Source organism: Mus caroli, chromosome 10 (genome assembly GCF_900094665.2).
Source record: "Mus caroli chromosome 10, CAROLI_EIJ_v1.1, whole genome shotgun sequence".
In the NCBI taxonomy this organism is placed as follows: Eukaryota; Metazoa; Chordata; class Mammalia; order Rodentia; family Muridae; genus Mus; species Mus caroli.
In genome coordinates, this window is record NC_034579.1 from 98,981,509 (window position 1) to 99,007,065 (window position 25,557).

Genomic DNA, 25,557 nt, shown 5'->3' on the forward strand with positions numbered 1-25,557 from the left:
TGATATAAAAATATCTTGTATTTATTTCTATAAATATCCTTATTCCTGACATATCTTTCTTTCTCTTTTCCAACCTCTTGTGTTGATTAATAGCATTTCATTTACTGTTAAAGTTAAGAAGTCTTTTCATCTTTCACAGTGTGTGTGCCTTCCATTCTTGTCTAGCTAGCAACCTAGCCTGATGTAAATTGCCTTTCATTTGAAAATCCCTCCCCATCGCTGCTGCTATGGGTCAAACCCCTTAGTTCCAGCACTGCCCCCAAAGCCTCATGGTCGTGTCCCTTTGGATAAAAAAAGCACAATGCTGCGCCCCCCCCCCCCCATGGTGGAAGAGTTGAACGTGCTTTTTCTGAAAAGGAAACTTTTATCCTATGAAAATTAAATAAAAGTTTTAAGGTTCTGGCTTCTTCAATAATTGACTGCAAGATTTAATTGTTAATTGTTTAATAGCCAAAAGTTAAGTTTGTCTTTCTAAATTTGGAAAATGGGTTGTGTTAAATTCTACAAACTTTGCAAATATCCATCATACTGTAATGTACAAAGAGAACAAATATAATACATATTGCTGCTTTTAGTATTAACCAATTATATGATCTAATTATGTGCTAGGATTTATCCTTTTTCTTTTTTTTTTGGTCTAAACAACTCTAGCTTAATTTATAGTTTCATATAAAATGAAAATAAATTATTTAAACATGCAAACCATGCTTTTGGATGAAATAGTACATATTAAGAAGGACTGACACGCAGATCCTTACTATACCAATATTAACACCATAATGATGCACAAATACAGTCAATCATTCTTTAAGCATCTTCACAATGAACTATATTACATTTAAAAATGAAATTAAATATAAAACTAGAATTAATCATAATAATTAAATTTAAAATTTCTTTACATAGCTTAATTTTTTTTCAGAAATAAACTATACAATGTGACAAATGTAGAAATGTATTTGCTAAATAAAATAATAGATAAAAAGCAAAGTAATTTAGGGGTGCATACTATTGTCAAGTTGTAGTCATGGACACTAAAATGGCACGAAGACCCTCAAATATAGATAAAGAACAGGGGTGGGGAAAAAGGTCAGGGGTAAAATGCTTACCACATAATCACAAGGACCACAATCTGGATCCTCTACCCTCCTAAGAAGGACAGATGAATACAGGAGCCGCCCTGTCCTAGGGGACTTCCTACTGAGATGGGGAAAGACCGTATTTGAGGAAGAAAGGGTTTATGTCCCAGTCAGTCCAACACTAAGGGAAATCAAGACAAGAACTCGAGCGGTCAAATCCCTGGAGGTAGGAATTGAAGCAGAAGCCATGGAGAAATACTGCTTCCTGGCTTTCTCTTCCTGGCTCTGTCAGCTTGCTTTTTTATACACCAAGGACCACCTCCTGCCCAAGGGTAGCACTGCCCACAGTGAGCTGGGCCCTCCCACAATATTCTCGAAGACAGAAAACTTCCTCCAGACTTGTCTGCAGGCCAGTCTGGTTGATGACAGGGCCTTCTCAATCACGGTTTTTCTCTTCCCAAATAACTGCAGCTTCTATCAGGCTGACAGAACTACCCAACCCACTGGCTATAATTGCAGCTTGTGGGAGAGAGAAGCAGGGAATCCTTAGAAGAGCAGACTAGCCAGACTAGCCAAAATGGCAAGCTCCGGGTTCAATGGGAAATCCTGTAAGCCATACGACAGGCGTGGAGAGCAATCAAGGAAGACACTGAACATCAATATCAGGTCATAACATACACGTACACCCACATGCATGTGTGTCCCTCACAAGAACATACATATTCGTATGTACACACACCACACAAGCACATCAACATGTGGAAGAAAGGTGTTTTAGTGAAGAACAGCTTGACTGTGGGGCAAACAGTAAGAATTTTATTGTACAGAATTTGAGAGAATAGCTCGAAAGCAATGTAACAACTGAGATACATACATGTTTTATGTTGTAAGAGTAAAAAAATGGCAGTTGATGGTTGCTGGCAGATGAGGACACATTTTCCTCAGGGGTACACCCTGACAAGTTGCTCATGCTCCAGTAAATAATGCTACATGCATACTCATACAAGCAATTCTAATTAAACACAGGGGGACGCACGCACAGGCATGAATGCATGCACACACACACACACAAAGACATTAAAGTTGGAAGGAGGCTAGTTAGGAAGAAGAAAGCATATACATGCACAAAATTTTCAAAATAATAAAAATGCCCTTTATATGTTAAAAAGGATTTAAAATGTTGACAACTTATTTGAGACACACAAACAACTAGATATGAGAAAACAAAAGCTGCATCTCATATATGTATCACATTATACACACACACATATATACACACACATCACATTCTCATGTATATACATCCCACCAAGTACACATACATATATATCACATCACATACATGTGCATATACAACATATCACATATACATGCATATACATCACATCACATACATATACATATATATCATACCACATACATGTGCATATACACCAAACGTATCCTCTGGTCGATGCCTAACACAAAGGATTTTCTTGTATTCATCTAGAAAGAGTAAAAAATTAATTCTTAAACTGCTATAAATGAGAGAAATGAGAACAAATCCCAGTTAGAAGGAATGCTTAAATTTGCATCCTTTTGTACAATTGCTGAGGTCTGTGATCTCCCCTGCTGGGATGTAACATTTGTTTAACCTCTTCCACTGCTGGATTTCCTCACAAGTGTAGAAAGAGCTTGTGGTAGATTGAACAGGAAGGGCGTCATAGATCATGTCTTCGCCTGGACATTGGCGAAGGGAGTGGCATTACTAGACTTGACTCTGTTGAAGTAGTTGGGACTTGGTTGCTGGAGGTTGTGTCACTCGTGGGTGGACTCTGAGGTCTCAGCAGCTCAACCGAGGCAGAGTCTCTTCACGCAGCCTGAGGATCAAGATGTAGGCCCTCAGTGCTGGAAAGATGGCTCAGCGGTTAGAGCTCTTCCACAAGTTCTGAGTTCAATTCCCAGTCCCCACATGGTGACTCACAAGCATCTATAATGGGGTCCAAGCCCTCTTCTGGTGTGTCTGAAGACAGCTACAGTGTAATCACAAAAAGAAAAAAAAATCTCAAAGAAAAAAGAAAAGATGTAAGGCCCTTACTTAGCTCCTTCTCCAGCCATGTCTGCCTGCATTGCACCATGCTGTCTCTTCACAGAACTAGATGACAAAATCCGAAAGAAGGCTTCCAATAAGTCAGCTCACACAACAGCTGGGAATTCATAAGATTGGGAGTGTCATACTCAAAAAGTTATCACGTCCAGAGATATTTCAAAGGTCAATAATCCAGTCTAGTCTGAATTAGTATTCAGACTTTTGCACATACACACACACACACACACACACACACACACACACTCACACACATGAACGCACACATCAAAACAAATATTAGTCTTCACTCTTAGCCTAAGGAAACAAAGAAGTGGTATTACTGACCTACTCATTACACTTTACGTCTGGCCAATATCTATTAAAAATCTACAATGACCAGGCATTGTTCTAAAGTGATGGACAAAATATTCTTATGGGAATACTGCTTATGGGAAGAGACAAGAAAAAAACTAAGGAAGGATGGCATTAGGACTATTAAGTACTGATTCTTACTGGGTAATTGTTTGCTAAACAAGTCAACAGACTTGAGCGTGGGCATGGAAAGGCCATCCTATGCAGTCAGATGATGCCAAACTGAGCGTCTAATCTTCCACTAAAGCCCTCATCCCTGGAAAATTAATTCAAGCTGCAAACTCACAAATCAGAAATTAAAGAATCCAATTTGCAATATAAAGATGACGAGAAAAAAGGTCCTAGAAGGTAGGCAAAATCCTTGCCTTATAAGCCTTGGGGCCTGTGTATCCACATTAAGAGCCAGGCATGGTGGTAAAGACTTGTAATTCTATTATTGGGGATCGGGGGAGGGGCAGAATTCATCAGGTGCTAAAGCTTACTGGCCAGCCAGCCTAGCCTACTTGGTCAGCTCCTGTCTCAAAACACAAGGTGCAGAGCTCCTGAGAAATAATCCTGGAAGCTGACTTCTGGCCTTTCACCTGAGGACAGGCAGGTACGTGCACGTGTGCGCGTGTGTGTGTGCACACACGCACACACAGAGGAAACAGGAAAAAAAATTAAGCACCTAGCAAAAGAAACTGCAGAACATACCATAGGCACCAATGAATCAAGCTATTAGTATATGTAAGGTAATAATAGCCCATCAGGTAGAGACAAAGTTAAACAAAGTTTTGCTCTGCACTTAAAAGTTGTTTTCTTGTATTTTCTTCGTTTTTTTTTTTCTTGTTGGCCAACAAAAGTCACATTTTTCAACAAATATTTTATAGAGGACTTAATGTATGCCAAATAGTTTCCCACACATTGGAATCCTGGTTAAGGCAAATATGGTTCCTGCTTTCTACAAGTTTATGTACCAAGTTATCAACGCAGAATACTATGGGAGCAAACTGAAAGGGTGTCTAACTTTCCAACCACCAAGAACGACTGCCAAGAACCAATGTGTCTTAAGTTCTATCATTATAACACCCACCATGGCCCCTACCTCCGCCCCCGTGGCACTTTGCATTTACAGGCTGCTTCAGTTGATTAAGTAAGTTCACTAACGCTGACAACATCTGGAACGCCTGGAAGCAAAGCACAAGCAATTCCAGTAGCTGCTACTGTTCCTCTGTCTATTTCCAGAAGCAGAAACTTGGTAGAATCTAAGTTTCTTGCGGGTATGAAAGTCCAGAGCCTAGAAAATACCAGGGTGCGTAAATGATATTGAAAATACAGTTTTCTTCTTTTTTCTTTTTCTTTCTAGACAGGGTTTCTCTGTGTATCCCTGGCTGTCCTGGAACTCACTGTGTAGACCAGGCTGGCCTCGAACTCAGAAATCCGCCTGCCTCTGCCTCCCAAGTGCTGGGATCAAAAGCCTGTTTCCAAATAAACTAGCGAGCACTCAAAACTTTCACTATCACCATTCACTCCACGATACACTCTTCCTTGTACCGAGTAGGAATTGGCTCTTATGGGTCCCCCAAGTCCACTTCTACTTTGTATTGGTCATCACACAGCCTTTAGATGTTTTCAAAACTAAATTGTTGAATCAATCAGTGAAGGAACGCCTCTTCCCCGGGTTGACTACTTTAAATTGTGGAACTCTACCAACACCCAGATTAGAACCCAGAGGGGACCCCGCCTGTTCCCATCCATCCTCGCTATTAGGCTCCCTCCAATTCATCTCCTAGGTAACAGCATCCTTCAAGTCCCTGCCACTTCCGCCGAGTTCCACCAGGGGGCGCGCTGACAGCTCCCGCCCCGCCCGCCCCGCCAGTCACCTGATCCCGCCTCTGCCTCCCGCGGCTCGGCCTGCATCGCCGACTCCCTCAGCGCCGCCAGCACGCTCTCAGGGGGCAGGTCGACCAGCTCCTGCCAGACCGACTTGGTGTAGAAGTCCACCGTGTGCGCGCTGGAAATGGCCAGGGCGCCCCTGAGGAATCTCAGCAAGCCCTGTAACTTGTCGTGCAGCGTGGCCAGGTCCGGGGTCCTGGGCAGAGGGCAGGCCGCCGCCATGACGCTCATCCTCCGGGGCTGCAGGTGGCGCCAACATGGCCGCGCGACCCCTCTCTTCCCCGCCGGAAGCGGCCCAGGCTGCGGCAGTCGAGCTCCGAGCACGCGCCGGGTTGGGCGATTGATTGCTTCCGCCTCGTGACGTGTTAGGTCGGCGTCCACTGGCGTTCCAGGAACTCCCCCGTGGAGCAAGATGGCGCCTTCGCGGCCGTCTTCGAGGTGGCGGACCGGAGGATTTGCGGCGCGTGGGGAAGGGACCCCTCAGATCAGATTCGGAAACCAGAATGGGAAACGCAGGACTTGGCGGCCGAACCCCCAGCAAGCCTTCCGGGGGAGCGTGCGCGAGGGTAAGGAGGGACAGCCGTGGAGGAGCGCTCGGGCCCGCCGAAGTCGAGGGAGTAGGATGGGATCCGGCTTGAGATCCGGGAAGCCGTTCCTAAGCTCGCCAAGCCCGAGAGCTTCTCAGTCCTTTGACTGAGAACCGGACAGTGCGGTCAGCTTCATTGATTTAACGCAGATCTCAGGTCTAAGCAAAGACACGGGGCGTCTAGAGGTGCGCTTGGCCAAGAAGCATCCAGACATACTTGCATCTCTATTACAGCAAGTATGTAATATAGATACAATATTACATTAAAATACACTGCCCCCAAAGCTTTGATAACCAAAAGACACCACAGTAGCCCTCCAGTCTCATACTGCTGCCTTCCTTAGATTCGATTCGATGTCTTGTCTTTGAAGGCCTCTCATTGCATGTCAGATGGTTAAGTGGTTTTTGTTCGTTCTAAGAATAATCGACAGGTGTTCATAAAGTTGTACAGTACCCCCCCCTTTTGTTTTGTGTTGTGTTTTGGAAAATAAGTGATTAGTAAGTTTCTCCAAGGGAAAAATACTAGACTACTCTACTTTATTTATTGTTTACTGAAGACCCAAGTGAGATTGTATGTGGATTAAAGAAAATGTAATTTGTGGATATGAGTCTAAATTCAAGCTGAGCAGTAAAGTTTAGTTTACTGTACTTAGAAGTTTTTACGTGGTGTCTGACAACTCGCTGTTATCCTTATATTTAGGTAAAGGGCCAGCTTGCTCTTCAGTGTATCATTAAATGGTTGCCTAACCTTATCTTTAAAGCAAAGCCAAATAATTCTCTCATTTGAATATAAAGTAAAAGAAAAAATTATTTAGTTTTCATTTTCTGTTAAAGTAATTGTAACTGAAATCCTTCAATGTTAGGACAAGGTTTTGCATTTCGGAGAAAACTGAAGATCCAGCAAAATTACAGGAAATTGCTGTGGAAGGTGAAGAAGGCACCAGGGTCACAGGAGTCCCAGTTCACAGATCATTACCCAGAGCACCTGAAACACCTCTATCTGGCCGAAGAGGAAAGACTCAGAAAACAGCAAAGAAAGGCTGGCCGGGCTTTGTCAGAAGAACAGGTTGACCAGCCTTTGCCTGAAGAGGAGGGCAGCACTGAGCAGACTTCCTCTGAAGAACAGCCAGGTGTTCACCAGCCTCAGCCAGAAGAGCTGAACACAGGAAAGTAAGCACTCCCTTCTTCAGAAATTCTTCACTTTAAATGTAAAGAATGTTTTACTGACAACACAGAGAAAATTGTGTAAGAATCAGGATTTTTCTTAGCACTTTTTTCAAGTCATGTAACAGTATTTCATGGAGTCTCCCCACTTAGTGTTAAATGACTGAAATTGGCTAGTTGAACAGAGATGTCGAAAATAGGAAATGAGAATTAAGAGATCTGAGTTTTGAATTGCAGCCTCTCAAGAACATGAAATATAATTGGACCGTAATTAAGCTCAGTATTAATGTGCGCATATTAATTTGGGGTGGGGGACTATGTTTGATGTTGTAGATCTGGAAGCCAAACATTTAGGAACCTGAGTCCAGACAATTCCCAGTCCCAGACCAGCATGGGGCAACATAACCAGATACTAGAAAAACAATGCAGATGTGTAGCCATTGCCACTTTGGCTTATAAAGCCAGACTTTCCATATTGGTATACCAGTGTTCACTGTGATAGGAAGGATAGTATAAAATGATTTGAGAGCCACGGTGGACACCATCTTTTATAGCCTCAACCTGGATCATTTTCTCAGTCAATGATGTCCCTAAAGCATTACATTTCATGACATCATGTTCATTTATATCAAGTATTCTAAAACATGCTTGGTGTTTGGTAACTTTATGACTGCTAACTGCTGTTGTCTGTATTTTAATTTACATTTTCTGTAAAGAGTCCAGAAAATAGGTTGCAGTTAATGAAAACCAAGCAAGGGATGGTTTTATATGCCTGTAATCTTCTCAGAAGGCTGGAGCAGGAAGATTGCTGGTCATTCAAAGCTAGCTTGTAGTTCATAGTAAGATGCCATCCTATAAAACAACAAAAATATTTAACACATGGACTTCTTCCTGAATGATTGCTGGCTTACCCCTGATAATCCCTGCACTGAAGAGGCTTAACACAGGAGGACCCAATAGTTAGAGGCTAAGCTGAGGTAGATGGTGAGTTTCAGACCAGCTTACACTACTTTACCTTAAAACAAAACCCTGTTTACCCCTTGATTTTATTAAAGGTAGTTTATAAGACTGTTACTACATACAATTCAAGCAAAACTGCCTTAACATGTGCACAGCAAGGCATCACTTCAGATCTTAACTTTTTTTTTTTTAACCAAAATGTTGTCTTTCAAAGCTAGGGCAAGGATTGCATGCACAAGTCATATGCAGAATCAAGCCAGGTCAAATCCCATCATGGACTTTGGAGAGAGTTACAAAGTCCCATATGGAGCTTAGGAGAGTTTGGCAATTGATGGCTGGGGAGGCGGAGTCTGCCACATCAGACAACCCATGCCCCAGTAGGTGGCTCCACCCCCATGCATGTGCACATGTTGGTATCAGGAAGCAGACTCAGCTTAATAAAAGTACAAAAGATGCACATGAAGCTAGGAGGGGGAAGTGCAGAGAAGAAAGGGATGGGGAAGGAATTGGGGAAGAAGAAATGGTGGGTAGGTTTGACCAATAATACTTGTAGGGATATATATAATTCTCAATTTAAAAACAAAATTGAGCATTATTTGTGTTGCAAATAAGAAGAAAGTATGTAGTAGGGATAAAGGAAGAAATGAGGGTTGGTGGTATTTTGTTTTTGGTAGATTCTTCTGTCAGGAAATAGTAGATGAGACAGGTCAATCCTTGGAGCTCATTGGCTAGCCCCCTGGTTTGTGGAGAGCCCTTGTTTCAAATTGGTGGTGAGCAGTCCCTTAGTCTCCAGACATGTCATACACTATGCCCAAACCTACAGGAACACTCATGTGCATGAGAATTAGAAGTGAAGAATGACATTATCTCACACTGACATTTTCAGAAGTAAATAAGGAAGCAAAAAGCCTATTGAATATTTGGGGCTTGGGAGATCAGGACTGTCTTGGTAAGGGCAGTTTGGAATGGTGGAGCAGAAATCGTGTGTCAGAGAGTCAGGAGTGAGTGGGAAGTCATGACTAGTTTATTCATGCAGACATTTACTCTGGTAGTGGGAGGCATGCGTTTATTTGTAACTGGGAAGCTACCAAGTCAGGTGACAGGTGACACTAGCGACTGCCCTTTCCAGTGCAGAGCACAGCAAACAAAGGCTGTGTCTGCGAGGGATGACTCGTGCTAAGAGGAGGAGGCAGACACAAGGTGACCAAAGCAGTCATATACAAGCTCTCTTGTATTCAGTACTGGACGCTCTATCTGCTCTAACAGCTTATTATCCATTCTTACTGCACTTGTTAAATATCTCTCCCCAAAATCTCTATTTACCGTCCTTTAACCTGTAGTCGTGACTATACTATAGCTTCAATGTCTTATTTGGGCATTTTCCTTTTGTTGTTGCTGTAGGTGGTATTGGTAATTCTTTTCATGCTTTCTTCAATTTGTATTAGTAAAGTTTTGTAGATACTGAATCTGACACAGTAGCATAATTTTGGCTAAATCATTTTTGAATGGTTTAACTTACCTATCTTAATCTATCTTGCAAGTTCTGTGACTTTTCCAAAGAAAAAGAAAAAGAAAACTTCAAACCAGAAGGCACAAGAAGAGTATGAACGAGTACAAGCGAAGCGTGCTGCTAAGAAATTCGTAAGTCCTACTTAGTGATTCTGTAGCCTTGTTTTTCTTTCTCTGCCATGTGTGCAAGCTGTGCTTCTTAGGATTGCTACATAATGTTATCTGTACTTATTTTATGCTTTACTCAGTAGACTTGTAGAATTGTACAATATTTGAAGTCTTTGACTGGCTCAGAGAATCTTACTAGGTCAATGATAAGATTAAAAAAAAAAGCAAGTAAAAAAAATGTTGTTGGTCAGTTAATAATAGCAGCATCTGTGATAATGTTTCTCAAACTATGGCCTAGGAACTGGGTTCTTTAGCAAGTTCCTTGAAATAATTTTATGTGCTATAAATTTGAGTTCTGGGGACCTAATTAAGACAATGAATAATTTTCAGACTTTGTTAAGGCAGGGCGTCAATATGTAGCTCTGGCTGGCCTGACTCAGAGACCCACCTGCCTCTGCCTTGTCAGTCCTGGGATTAAACACGTGCTTCACCACGTCCAGCTTCTTAACCCTGTGTGTGTTTAAAATAAATGTGTGGTTAACTGATGTTAAGTAATGTGAAGTAGCATCCTGAGCAGTTGAGAATCTGTTTATAAAACCAAGCTCTGCCACAGAGTGGTCCCCAGCAAGGCACTTCCTTATCACTGGGCTTACTCCTTGGATGTAAGACCAACAAAGTAAACTCTGTATGTGCTATAGTTTCACAAATTGTATGTAAGATTCCTTGCTAATTATAATTACTTGTAGTTACGAGTCAGTGTAAGTCTGATGTTTGTCTAGTATATCATTTTGAGGCTCCCTGGACCACAGATGAAGAACACACTTAGTACAGTGCAGCATCTTTTCAGCTGTTACATTGAAGCTAGTAAGAATGTTAGAGTGCTTGTTAATGCTGGATCTTCAGAGCTGCTATCATTTTGAATTATAGTCGTCTATACTTAGACTTGAATTTTGATCATAGCAAGTGAAATGAGCATCATCGTCCTTAAATGGTGAGACACATTGTCTAGCAGAGTGTTTTGCACTTAAGTAGTAGGTGGGTAGTCAGCATTTTCTAGGTTAAATCTGTGAATTAGTTAACAACAACAACAACAATATACAAGTACGGTTTACTGGAAGTGAACTTTTATTGTTACCAGGTTATTAGCAGTTAACCACTAGCCCATTTTTTTTTTTCCGATAAAAATTTAGAAGGTAATTCATTAGTGGATTTAAACAATGGAATTGTTAAGTATTTGACGTCTCAGTGAAGTTGTTAAACACTTGGTTTCTCTTTTACTTACATACAAGTGCATAAAGTGCTGCCCTGACTCTGTTATTCTCTGCTATTCCTTATATCATTATGGTATTAAAGCAGAGAGGACAACTACGCCAATTCTGCTCTTGTACAGTGTAAGAGACAGATTATCAAGGCTCACAGAGTGTCAGCAATTTCAGAGCAATTCTGACCTGTATTTCCTGTTTGTGACTAATGACATCATGTGTGTTTATGATCGCAGGAATTTGAAATGAGAAAGCAAGAGAGAGAAGAGGCTCAAAGGCTCTACAAAAAGAAAAAAATGGAAGCTTTCAAAATACTGAGCAAAAAGACTAAAAAGGGCCAGCCTAACCTGAATCTACAGATGGAGTATCTTCTGCAGAAAATACAAGAAAACAGTTAAAGCGGACACTTTGTCTCTAAGGACTGAATCCTGACTGACTGTTGCATCCTTTTGTACGTGTATGGGAACCTCCTAATGATGAACTCAATTTGTTGGCATCAAGTGGATTGTTAAATTATTTTTTGTTTTTGTGAGAGAAAATTTTCTATGTATATTCTCCACCACCTCCCCCCCCCCCCAAAAAAAAGACATTATCCTGAAGATCTTTAAAAACTTCAGTGGAATTTAAATGAAATATACTGCTTTGAAATAGGCCTGAGCTCACAGTGAGATATTTTCAGTGAAGTGAACATGTTTCACTTGGTTACTAGAAATTAAACTTAGGTCCTTGCACTAGCCTGGCAGCTGTACTAACATTAACTACATTGTCGCCCCTGGGAGTTTTGAGATAAAGTTTCAGCTTATATATTTGCTCTGAAACTTGTGCTGTTGCCTCCGCCAGGAAGACTGGGAGTTCAGATCCAACACCACCAGCCCTGATTATTTAGTGTTTTCATTCATTTTAATTAAGGAAAGGAGTGACTCCTTTGCAGTTTTTATTTATTAATTTCTAGTATATAATACAGGAAAGCAGGTTTTCTAGGCTACCTGAAAGTACACTAAAAGAGTTTGTATTTCCACAATAACGTAGACCTAATAAAGAGATTTTATTTATGAATGGAGTGTAATAGAAGCATTTTCCTAGTAATCAAGCTCTCCAGATGCTTCAGAGGGCCCTACACGTTGAAAAGGATTGTCACCATAAATAGTTAGAGAACCTTCCTGCCTTCGGATGCAACAGAACAGGAATGCCTTGGCCTTGTAAGCGAAAAGACTGCATAATAATGGTTGTAAAGCTGCGTGCTTTATAAACAATAGCAAATACATTCTAAAACCGTCTTAAAGGTTTTAGGAAAGCTTCACATATTACAGCTTTCATCCTGTGTTTAAAAGTTCAGTAACATGCTGAGGAAATACAAAACTTGATCTCTGCACAGAAAAATAATGCTTAGAAGTATGTGATGTGCTACTGCACCTGAACAGCCAAGAAAGCCACAATCTGATTAAGGAAGCATGCACAGCAGTTTCATTGAACTCCTGTAATCACATCTGTGTTCTAGATTCTTCAGGTTAAAAAAGCTGGTCCTTTTAAGTGAAAAATAGGACTAATTACCTTTACTACGTTGTTGTGGAGAGGTCTACTACGTTGAGGGCTTTTTGTTGTTTTGTTTTAGTCTTGTTTGCTTGGTTTTGTTTACTTTGTATATATCCAAAGATGTTTTAGGACAGCAATTAGCATTAGGTTCAAAACAAAAGGTTGAGACTTAAGTGTGGTAAAACACACACACACACACACACATACACACACACACACCCCTCATCTAAAAGCTACACCCTGAGGTTTGAATAGCAGAGATTGGCTCAGTCATGGCTGTTGATTCTTATGCCACTCATACTAAAGCCTTAGCCAAAGCCTCATGGAAGGGATTTACTGGAAAGAAAGCATGGAGGCTGAGACAATCCAAAGCCAGACAGATTAGTTATGCCTTGGACATGTATGGAGAGAAAAATAATTGTAGGGGTAAATGCTTAAGTCTTCAAGGTTGCAAAAGCTAGTGACAGAGCAGAAGGGAAATGAGAGAAAAGGGTTTGAGATGTAGTGAAGTCTATAAAAATAATTAGGAGTGGAGATAGTATTTCCGCTCTTTTCTTCTGGGGGGAGAGGGTTGTTTTTTTTGTTTTGTTTGTTTTTGGTTTGGTTTGGTTTGCTTTGGGTTTTTTTTTTTTTTTTTTTTTTCGAGACAGGATTTCTCTGTGTAGTCCTTGCTGTCCTGGAACTCTGTAGACCAGGCTGGCCTTGAACTCAGAAATCCCCCTGCCTCTGCCTCCCAAGTGCTGAGATTAAAGGCGTATGCCACCACCTCCTGGCCCACCTCTCTATTTCTGATTGTCCTTCCTATACAGAGAAAATAACATTGTCTCCTTATTGGCTGACTTGTTCTGCCTTAGGACAGTATTGTAACTGAGAACAGGCAGGCTGGTTTAGAGTATGTATAATCTCCCTATCCCAACCCACCCTGCTTGTATATATGTTAGGTGTTCATATACTACATTATATATATTTATATGTATATGTATACATGGGTGTGGACACCAAAGTTGAGGTCTTCAATCACACAGAACCTGACTGAGATAGTTTCTCACTAACATGGGGTTTTCTTGTCCCTGCCTCCCCAGCACTGGGGTTACAGGAACAGCATTTTGGCCTTTAAGCTGTTGCTGGGGAATCCCAGCTTAGACCTTCCTGCTTGGACAGCACAAAAGTCATTTTACTGACCAGGACATCTTTTGAAATGGATTTTTATGTTGTTTTGCCTAAGCCGACCTCAACTCCTAGACTTGATCTTCCATATCCCTAGGAGCCAGTTGCAATATAGGCACATGTCAGCATTCACCATTCTCATAAATTACAACAACAAATTCTATTGAGAAAGGATAAAAATGAGGATAGACACAGAACAAGGAAAAGGCCAGTGTTCTGAGCAGTGCAGCATCTGAGAACTTGTTCTGTAGGCTGAGGTTACAGCTTAGAGGACGATTGCTTGTCCTGATTGTCAAGGTCCTGGCCTAAAGCCCCAGTGCTACAAAACAAAATGATTAAAAAGTTAAGTAACATATGTCCAAGTTACCAAGAGAAAAATGTAAAAGGCTAGCTATGGACATGAAGAAGCTTTGGATGACCAGAGACTGATTTCAGGCATTGAATTTACCATACATAGAGGATGTTAGGCCATAGCTTTAATTTGTAGAAGTGTAGTAGGCTTTTAATTGCTTCCTTTTGTCCTGCCTCCTCCTCTTCCTCTTTGTTGTCCTCTTCCTGTCTTGTTTTTCCTTCTCCTACTTGTTCTGTTATCATCTTCATCCTCCTTTTGAAACAGCTTTGGCTGTCCTGGAACTGTGTGGACCAGAGTGGCATTAAACTCACAGAGATCTGCTTGCCTCTGCCTTTCCAGTGCTGGCGTGTGTGCCACCACATCCAGCTTTCTGCATTCATCCTTAAAAGTATTATGATGAGAGTTTAGCCTGAACTCAGAGTATCCTTGTCTCCCAGAAAAATATTGTATAGAGATGGAGTGTAATATTTGTCCTTAAAAAGAGGATTGGAGACCTCAGACAAGAAGTGACATGTGACATAAAGGTGGTGGACATGGCCTTCAACTAAGGCACAGCATCCCCTCCCTTATTCTTGCCAAACTTAAAAGCAAATAATCCTCTCTGACATTATGCTTGAGACGGTGGCTCATGAAAGCTGGTGTCCCGGATGGCCACAGCAGATGGCAGCCAAGGTAAGACTTGGCAAGCTCTCCTAAGTGTGCTAATATCAAGCAAGGTAACAACAGGAGTCAGCCTCCGATACAAACTGCTGTGACTTAACCTTGACCTATATTTAAAATGCATATACGAGCAGCAGGTGCTCATCAGTGGCTTCCAAAACTAGATAACAATCTTATTTACAACAGAGACTCAGTGACAGAAGATGATAATTGGGTATGCTAGACATTATTGATTAATCAGTATTTGCTGCTTTTATAGATCCAAGACACATGCCTGTGTGCAGTGCAGAGCTCCAGAGACGTTCAAGGTCTAGCCTGTTCACACCAGTAGTTGAATTGCATCGTACATTGTAAGAGTTTGACCATTGTAAGTGGGAAAGAGCAAAGCAGTTAAAGGAGCCCAGTCGTTTGGAGTAGCACTATTGCAGATGCTTTGCCTTTTAAGGTTGTACCAGTATCTCAGATACACGCTGGCTCAGAGGAGAGAATCAGTCTGCCGTGCCGAATGCACGAGGATGATAAATTTAACTTCTCATTGGCAGATACCTTCCAGTTTAGTTTTAAGTGTGCATCATCAGCTATCTTGCCCTTTTCTCTTAGATCCATGACTTTCTACTTCATAGGTTCTGATATTTGGCCATAGCAGCCACTGGGTTGTAGGAGTGAAATCACGTACAGAATAGCTGCCTTTTAAATGAGGGCATGAGACAAGTGTGGTGATCTTGGGTGTTTTATTAATTTGCTGGGCCATTTGAAAAATCAAGAGACACTCTAGATTTGGTGTTGAATCAATTGAGCTTTTGAAGAGCTCAATGACTCATGTTCGTTCCTAAAATAGACAATGAGGCTACACCTGCTGAAAGCTCTAACCGAGGATTAGGCACACTCTTGGCTGTGTGCCATGTGTGTGAAACATAAAACTGGGGAGAACGTCAATTTTATTTTTATTTTTTTAAAACTTTTAACAGTATGAAAGTCAGAATCCAGGGGTATTTTTTTTTATTTGAATGCTAACCTAGATGATGATTTCATATGAAGATTCCACTTTATTCCAGGAGCCTGATTAGGAATAACATACTGAAATAGAAAGCAGAAATATTTTCCTTTCTTGTCCCCTAGATTTCTCCTTTGTTTGGATAACTTTTATTAAGAACACCACCATTAAGTCATTCACAGGGCTGCCAGCTTCATTGAGGCATGCCATTAAATATGTAAATGGAAAACTTGGTGAGTCTGAAGTCTATCTGCACATGAACTCTCTCTACGGTCTCCTAGCAATTAGCATCAGCATCAAAATATTCTTCCTGGGCCTCTGTAATCGGTCCTCCCAGGGGCCCCACACTGATTCAAAGCAGCACCTGATCATTTTTTGTTACAATCCAGGCTGCATTTTCAAAATAATAATAATAATAATAATAGTTATAATAACAACAACGGTTCTATACTGTGCTCTATTTTTCCTGTTTTTCTAGTCAGCACCAATACTTGTCAATTCATATGTGTTACTTCAGTAGTTCGTTTCTACTGAAATAGGAATATTTTATTGGATAGGTATACTTTATCAGTTATTGATTGTTACATGAGCTACTCTCAGTGTTTGGTCATAACAACTAAAGCTATTTTTTAAACAGGTGTGTCTAAGTCTTGTATGGGTCAGTGCACTAATTTTCTTTTGGTAAATTTGAAGGTACCACATGGTTGCGTCATATGATCGAAGGATTTTTTTTTTCTTTTTTTGGTTTTTCGAGACAGGGTTTCTCTGTATAGCCCTGGCTGTCCTGGAACTCACTTTGTAGACCAGGCTGGCCTCGAACTCAGAAATCCACCTGCCTCTGCCTCCCTAGTGCTGGGATTAGAGGCGTGTGCCACCACGCCCGGCTGATAGAAGGATTTTTAATGTTCAGAAATTTCGACAGATGTGAAATGATTAGATATTGTAATAATATCTTCTTGTTCAGATGGCAAAGGAACCTATAAAGTCAAATTGGAAAACCATAAGGCCTTCTAAGAAGTTCAGTAACACCCCCACTATATCCTGAGCATCATGTCTGCTTTCGGTGTGGACTTTCTCCTTCTTAGTGGATATACTTGATCTTAACTATCTCTACTTCATTTCTTACATGCCAAGATAACAACTGTTTGTCTTAAATAAATATTGATAACTTATAAACCTGACCAGTACTGCAAATTTAAGTTTCAATTATGTGCCAACTTTAACTTACTATGTCTTACTTTATAATATTATCAAACTGAGTGATCACCAGATGTTAGCACATTCGTTACAATGAATCTCAATGCTTCTCTTACATGGACCAGCCTCTCTTGAGGTACTGTTACATCAGGCTCTTTCTATCATGAGACTTTGAAAGTCTACTGATAGGACTAGAATATTTGTAGTTGATTAAATGGGTCCTTTAAAACCACAGTGACACCATCCTATTATCCACTCAAACCTGAATAAAACCCAGTAGTAGTAAATCTTTACTAGAACAATGATAGACATATCTCAGACCCTTGCAATACTCTTAAATGTTCAGGTAAGTACCTGATCAAAGAAGGAAACTCATATTTCAGAGCATTCATTTTCAAGTAGAAACAATGAAATAGATTCCTAGACTGTGGTAACTCCCAATGGCAAGGTGTTCTGTCAATTTCCTGAAGAGCTAGATAATGCATAAGTATATGGTAAATATGTATACAATGAGAGTTGGCACTTGTTTGCTATTTTAGGTATATATTAGTAGCCTGCATGTATGGTTATATCATGCATGAGTTTTACGGAATCTCCTTGTATTTCCTTTAATTATAAAGATTTAAACAAAAGGATTCTATAGATTGTAATTTAAGCATAAAATCCTCATCTGCTTCCATTCTATCTCCTGAATAATTGACACACAGACCTATTAAGTTTGTTAACAAGCTGTAAACCTAGGCTGGGCAGGTTCTGAGGTATTCTAACCCTCTGAGGCTGTTAGTATAAGACAAACGCCCATTACCTCCTTATGTAGTCTTGCCTTGGCTCGCACTGGTGTGTCCTCACGTCTGCTCTCTCCTTATGACGTTGTGGCAAATCTTCCACATGTTCCTTTTCCTGATTCTCTCTCCTTGGGAGCCTGGCTGGGATCGGAAGTCCAGCTCTTCCTTTTTCCTCTGCTCAGCTCTTTATTGACCAATCAGAAGGTGAGGGAGAAGGATGTTTACAAAACATTGAGACAGGCGATGGTTCACTTAAAAATAACAACATTAAAGTCCAGCCTGTACTCAACTCTCTGGCTGTATGGAAGTCAGCATTTTAATAATACAAGGATAATCTTTACATTGTGTACAAAACATCACTCCAACAGGTTCTCAGTGTGTTTTGGACATTATTTCATCTGCACATTATGTGAGGGGCTGGCTTATACCGTGTATAGTTGATATATTGCTATCCTTACTTGATCTAAATCGAACACAAGAAAACTCTACATATCTTTTTTTTTTCAAAATTAGCTGATATAATTTTTTTTAAGTCACAATGCTGTCCAAAGTTGGAGAAATTATTTGAATCACTATGTACACGTGGATATTTTCTGCCCTGCAAAGAACAGACCACACCACACCACTAAAAGAGGATGAAAATATTAGAAAGACTGACTGGTAACTGAAAGAAAATTAAATAATAACACCCTTTTAAAAACTAGTCATCTCAGGAACTTTTTGAGATGGCACCTCCTAAGTCTCCTCATGGATACAACGGTGAAAGAAGCTTTCTCTTTTGTTTTTCTCTTCAAACCCTTCCGACTTCAGTGTCTCCTTTATTTCAGAAAGGGACAATGGCACATTGTGAGTAATAACCCAGCAGAGGCTTTCTATTGCCTCTTATAGCATATTCCTTCAGTTAAAAAAAAAAAAAAGTCTACATATCACATTTGCAGGGGTGGCTACAGCTGAACTGTTTGAAGCATCTGTTGATATGCAGCTTGCAACAGGGTTTGGTGACCTGGGCTAGCTACTCAGATAGCGGAGGCAGCAGGATTTCAAACTGAAGGCTTGTCCATGCTACAGAACAAGTTAGTTGTATCACCTGCTAAACGTCATTGTTTAGCATCGTTCAAATCTCACTCATGAAACCGGATTTCCTCTTTATAATGAAAATCCACTGAGCAATAACAGAAGCTCAGTGCAGCCGAGTCAGATCTTAGATAAGCATTTGATGAATTTTACTCTTAAAGGTAACAGTATCATCGTTTGTTGTATTCATTGAAAGTGAGGTCATCCAGACAGCTCCATTCTACCGTGTTCAGTCCTCCCAGGAGGCTGAATTAATAGCCCTGCCTCAAACCTGTATTGGTGCTCAACAGATAAAAGATGAAAGAGTAAGAATTGCTTATGATTTTGATACTTTGTGAAAGCCAAAAGGATTTAAGACTCCTTCACACTTTTTGACTATCAAAGAAAATATCAATAGTTAGAAGCTATTAAACACTCAGTTTATGAAGATAGAAGTAATCTTTGAGGTAAAAGATTGAATGGAAAAGTGGGAACCGGAGATGGAGGGATGATGGGGGCACATTGAAGATGAGGACTAGAAAGTATACTTGAAAATATCATGTGGAAACCTTTTTCTTGAAAGGTAATTACAAAGCTAAAAATTTAAAAAGAATATGTGTAGACCAAAAATTCAAGGTCAATGCCTTGTGATATTATATGTAAGATGAATAGCACTGCCATCTACAAAATTAATGAGTTGTTGTAAAAGTACCAAGCCTTCAGGAAGTTAATAGACCCAGTTCAAGCAGGCTGTTTGACTGACATCCCTAAGTTCAACTTCTGCCGATGAAGTGGGCCACCCCAGGGATCTGTTTTTCAGACAGATAGGTTCTGGGTGCCAGTATGTTGAGTCAGAGCAAATTATTTTGATTGTTCGGTGTGTGGAAGTGAGGGATTGTTTTGCATGAGTGGTGGTGAAAAACTAACGTAAGCCAGGGAAATGTGTATGGGAGAGACCCTTCTTCTGCAAGATCTCAAATAGGCTTTGCATAAATAAGGTTCAAGGGAGATCTTAGCAACCTGAGGCTCTGCTTGCTTTAGGCTACATACACATCCTTTTCTACTACTATCCTTGACACCCTGACACTCTTTCTATGCACGGACACTCCTTGCCCAACAATACCACTAGCAACCTTTTGGAAACTCAGGACTCTATCAGCTTCTGACTGCCTAGGTACCTGTTTTAAACAATGGAAATAAGTGGCTACCTCTCCAAAATCCCTTGATAATGACCTTTTTTTCTACTCAAGCATGTCTAAGTCTCTGTTCTACTCTCATGACCAAGGCAACTGTTACAAAAGAAAGCGTTTAATTGGGGGCTGGCTTGCAGTTTCTATGAGCTAGTCCATTATCACCATGTCAAGGAATATGACAGCATTCAGACCAACATGGTGCTGGAGGGGGAGCTAAGAGCTTTGTATTCTGATTCGAAGGAAGCAGACATAGAGAAAGACAGAGAGGCACCAGGTCTGGCCTGATCTTTTGAAACTTCAAAGCCCACCCCTCGTGACATACCTACTCTAAAAAGGCCATATCTATTTCAACGAGGCCATATCTTCTGTGGCAACTCATAAAATGGGGACTAAGCATGAAAATAAATGACTCTATTAGGAGCATTCTTTCAAACCACCACTAAAGATGTTAGGGAACATATTAAAAGCCAAGACATGTGCCCAGTGTGATGGTTTATATATGCTTGGCCCAGAGAGTGGCACTATTAGGAAGTGTGGCCTTCTTGGAGTAGATGTGTCACTACGGGTGTGGGCTTAAGACCCTCATCCTAGCTGCCTGGAAGTCAGTCTTCCACTAGCAGCCTTCAGATGAAGATGTAGAACTCTCAGATCTGCCTGCACCATGCTTGCCTGGATGCTGCCATGTTCCTGCCTCGGTGATAATGAACTGAACCTCTGAACCTGTAAGCCAGCCCCAATTAAATGTTGTCCTTTATAAGAGTTGCCTTGGTCATGGTGTCTGTTCACAGCAGTAAAACCCAAACCAGTTGGGCCTGAACTGCTGTTGGGTACACAAGCCATAAGGTGTACTGTGACCTCTCTGTGGACTTTTAGGGATAATTCCTATTACAATCTTTAGCCTATGCACAAATGAACATGTGAATGATTAAACTCAGATGTATGTAGTACATAACTTAAATTCATCAAAATTGAGAGCCACTACTTGCAATAAAATTCTTCCTTTTCTAGAGCTCTCTATTGCCTAGTTTTATGCCAAATTGATGCAAGCTGGAGTCAACAAAGGAGGGAGCTTCAATTGAGAAACTATCTCTATAAGATCAGGCTGTAGGCTGGCCTGTAGGGCATTTTCTTAATTTGTGATTGATTGGGAAGGGCCAAGCCTATTGTGGATGGTGCCAATCCCTTCTAGGCTGGTGGTTCTGGGTTGTATAAGAAAGTAGGCTGAGCAAGCAACAAGGAACAAGCCAGTAGGCAGCACTGTCCATGGCCTCTGCATCAGTTCCTGCCTCCAAGTTTCTGCCCTGATTGAGTTCCTGCCCTAATTTTCTTTGATGATGAACTGTGATATAGACATTTAAACTGATTAAACTATGCATGTCTTTGAGGCCACCCATTTCATCTCACCAGTCTTAGAAAAAGGTCTCAGAAGTTATGTGTAAATTAATTACTCTTAGGATTTGAGGATTAATTTTCATGTTCTCAATGGTAGACTGAAGTGTGGTTTCATTTTATAAACATTAGCATTAAGGTTGCCTTATATTTTATACCTGTTTGTTGAGAAATATGGTTTGAATGTCTTTAGTGCCGATCAGTTTATTATTTAGTGTCCATATTAATGCAGCATATTAAGTTATAAACGTTTGCAAAAGTTGTTTGAAGTAAAAAGAGATAAATTACTGTCAATCTACTGCATTTTACCCTCAAACCATGTGTGATGGTTTGAATAGGTTTGGCCTCCATTGACTCCAGTGTTTGAATGCTTGGTCCACAAGGAGGTGTGACCTTGTTGGAGGAAGAGTGTCATTGTGAGGGTGGGTTTTGAGGTATCCTATGCTCAAGCTCCATCCAGTGTGGAATTCCAGTCTCCTCCTGGCTGCCTGCAGAAGACAGTCTTCTTCTGGCTGCCTTAGGATCAAGACGTAAAACTCTCACCTCCTTCTCCAGTTCTAAGTCTGCCTGCAGCCTCCCGTGTTTCCTGCCATGATGATAATGAACCGAACCTCTGAAACTGTAAGCCATCCCCCAATTAAATGCTTAATTTTATAAGAGTTGTCCTGGTCAGGGTGTCTCTTCACAGCAATAAAATTCTAAGTAAGACTATCTTTACAGGAAAATTTATATTTTTGCACGCTTTAGTAACAGCAAAATATAAAAACAAATTTGAAAATTAGTATCTTGAATCAGAGAGCAGAGACTGACACTTTATAGCAATACCTGTCTAATTGTTTAAAAATATTTTATGACACAAATAATATGATATATATTAATATACTCTTCACAGGGTGTCTATTATTCCAGTAACTAAAAAGACTTCTCTAAATTCTTTGCTTTCATAAGAATGGCATAGTAAATGGAGATTCCACATGAATCACGTGCGAAAATCCTTCTGGTCAAACAGAACTTTTACCAGCATAGACTATAGAGTGCTCCAGAAATCATCAGTCCAGTATAAAAAGTGAGTATTGATCTTGGCTCTTGATTGAAATTATTTATCCATTTGTTGTGTGTTGCTGTCCCAACAATGACTCAAAGTTCTGAAGCATCCCTGAGAATATATGTCGAGTGCTGTAGGGATGTAAGCGCTTGAATGGTTATTACTTTACCTGTTTACAATTTGACTGCTTCTGGCATCTGACTTTGCAGTCATGATTATGAAATTACTCACCACTTTAACACTATTAAGGTCTCTTAGGACGAGTTTAAGTCTTCTATCTTGAGGGCATACTGCAGATGACAAATATTCACTTCTGTGAAACTAGGTCACACCACTTTCAGTACTAGACCCTGAAATAAGCAATGCTACTCTCAGGCCTTCCTAAAAATGTCTAAATTCACTGCACACATGCCCGTCTATCCCACTTACGATTCCTGAAAACAGAATTTTAAATATGATTTAGATTTTAAGAGTAGAAATATGTGATAGAAAAAAATTGCGCTTCGTTTCCGCTCAAGGTCACCCAACATTTTAGTTCCTGAGTTGGAAACAGAAACTGTTTCCTGACATCCATCTCACGCTGCTGGAAGATATATCTCTAGAAATCGCATCTGTGAAATTTCAATCAAGACGGATATATTTAAGCCCTTGAAAAGCTTTGCTTGCTCTGTAATTCCATATCTCAAGCTGGTTATTATATAGTAATTCACAGCAGGGTTTTGAATTGTCTGTGCTGGCCCAGCATTTGCCATCCTATTAGAACAAACAAGACACACACTCCAATAAGTTAATATTTTTGCATCCAGTCATCTGGGTAACCAGCACGACCTTCTCCCCAAACGACAAAATTATTCCTTACCTAGCAACATTAGGAACAGTAATTTTATTTAGTTTTATGATTTTAATGACCATCAGGTTGTGTATCACATCTCACCTTCAATATGGTAGAGTCATGGGAAAAGAGAGGGTGGGATAAACCTTTAAATTCACCATGAATTATTTACATGGAAACAATTCACATTTTAATTATGATTTTGTCTAATTACCTACTTTATCTCTGCCCCATTTATTTGTCCATGGCGTGAAGAAGAAAGAGGCTCATAACTAACTTCTAAATCTTTTGGATGAGTGTGGTGTGTTTAGAATCCATGACATTTGGAATTTCAGTAAATGGCTGCAAACTCTTCTTGTTTTATAACATATTATTATAGTAGTTGGAGAAAGAAGGAGGAAACTAGTTAGTTCAGGTGAGATTTCTTTCATGTGGGAAAAAAAAATGAAACCAAGTGGGACTTTCATAACTATGGAGACTGTAGATCTGGGATAAGATGAATATCAGAGAATAACTTAAATGAGAAATGGATAATACAAGGCTCCTAGAAGAGTGACTGGGTTTTATATGTTATCTATTATTATTATAACATTATACATCTCATACTTTTAAAGATGATAGTTACTCTTTGCTTTAACCATTTTATTTACAAGGAGATAGCCTAAAGTCAAATAGCTCGCATATACTAAGTATGTCTTAGATGAATTTGCATGATTTACTGACAAAAATCTGTGTCCTCAGGAAAAGACTAAGTGTCAAAAATGACAGAGACATCAAAGGAAAGAAAGCCCAGATATAGCAAATTGAATTATATGTCTTGGTTATTTTGCTTAACTAGTATGATCTACAGATTTGTTCCTTTCTGTGACATTCAAAGGTGATTTGCGGGTATTAAAACTTAATATATCACTACAAGTTCTTTTTTTGTTGTTTGGGTTTTTTTTTGTTTTGTTTTTTTTTTTTTTGTTTTTTTAGACAGGGGTTCTCTGTGTCCTGGAACCCACGTTACAGACCAGTCTGGGGTTGGCTTTGAGCTTACAGAGATCTGTCTGCCTCTGTCTTCCAAGTGGATAATTTTTTTGTTTTTTAAATAAAAGATCACTAGCATGTATCCCTGGATTCTGTTCCCAGCACACAAAAAAAGAAAGAACAAAGGGAAGGGGGCAGGAAAGGGACCCTGTTGGAAGGCACCCAACAGTATAGTATGTCTTCTTTACCTTTGTTTCCTTCCCAGTTACACACACACACACACACACACACACACACACTTTTGTTGGCCTCAAATTCCTAAGTCCTGCTCCACAAGATGAAGTCTATACCTGGCATGATTATCAACCCAAGAATCTATAGCTGGGTTGGCCACAGGCTCTAGGGAGAACATACTATTTTTCTGTTAAGTGGACACAATACTGAACTGACCCCTAGTGGCTTATCATTCTAAAGGTACATCAATGTATCTTTCAGCTCTCATCAAAGAACACTTTCTACCTTCAGTGATTAATGCAGGGACATGCAGTTGGTCGAGGTGTGAAGAATAAGAGTTTACATAATGCTAAGCCCTAAATGGATGGAATACAGATAACATACCACATCTTCCCTAAGGCTCAGGGTTCATTGTCAGTCATTGTGGTGGGGGTGAGAAGAGTGTGAGAGCCAGAGGTGATGGATGATTACAAGGAAACACTGTCCTCAGGACACAGCCACACAGTGACACAGCCACACAGTGACACATAGGAACAGACAGCAGCTGTAACAGCATGCACAAGGCCTGTGAAGTCCAAGCTAGACCAAGCCCCAGCATGGGGATGGGAGATGAACATGAAATCCCAACCTAGCCTTGGAGCTATTGGCTGGGTTTACCTTCTGGAATGAGAGACAGTTTAGAGTGTAGCCCTGGGAAAGGCAAATAGGAAGAACATCGATTGAAGAACATTTGGGCAATGCAGACTTGTTTTGAAGGATTATAGCCAAAAACAAACATAAGGACACATATTTGGCTGGGAAGGGAAGGACAGTGTATATAGATGAGTTGGGAGCCAGGTGGCTATGATCAAAACATGTATAGAAACGGCAAGAGTAGATGAGTGGGTGGGGGAGTACCCTCATAGAAGTAGGAGGAGGGGGATGGGGTTGCGGAAGGGAAACTGGGAAAGGAGATAATATTTGAAATGTAAATAAATAAAATAGCCAATAAAATAAAAACTTTTAAACAATTGATACTTTTTTTAAACAGACAAATTAAATATGTATAAGTACCGCGCGCTAACCGATTGCACAGGGAAGGAGTTACAGAGACAAAGTTCGTAGCTGTGATGAAAGGATGGACCATTTAGAGACTGCCGTATCCAGGGATCCATCCCATAAGCAGCTTCTA

The 25,557-nt window shown here is 40.4% G+C and overlaps 2 protein-coding genes across 5 annotated transcripts in view; one reads left to right on the top strand and one right to left on the bottom strand.

Moving 5' to 3' along the window:
* Positions 1-5,686, bottom strand: part of Mettl25 (methyltransferase like 25) — a 74,387-nt gene extending 68,701 nt beyond the window's left edge. Inside the window, exon 1 of one of the 4 annotated variants that reach the window (XM_029482673.1) lies at positions 5,382-5,686. Coding sequence is in view for 2 of the 4 variants with exons in the window: in XM_021173972.2 (XP_021029631.1) it covers positions 5,382-5,625 (244 nt within the window). In the remaining 2 variants the exon portion in view is untranslated. Of the gene's footprint in view, positions 1-2,499; positions 2,541-5,381 lie in introns of those variants that run through there. The other 3 variants (XM_021173972.2, XM_029482671.1, XM_029482672.1) reach the window with 3 other exon arrangements.
* Ccdc59 (coiled-coil domain containing 59) lies at positions 5,669-12,039 on the top strand. The gene is made up of 4 exons (XM_021173973.2): positions 5,669-5,960; positions 6,844-7,150; positions 9,646-9,745; positions 11,220-12,039. The coding sequence occupies exons 1-4, from the start codon at positions 5,807-5,809 to the stop codon at positions 11,379-11,381; spliced, it is 723 nt and encodes a 240-aa protein (XP_021029632.1). The 5' UTR covers positions 5,669-5,806; the 3' UTR covers positions 11,382-12,039.
* Positions 12,040-25,557: the final 13,518 nt, after the last annotated feature.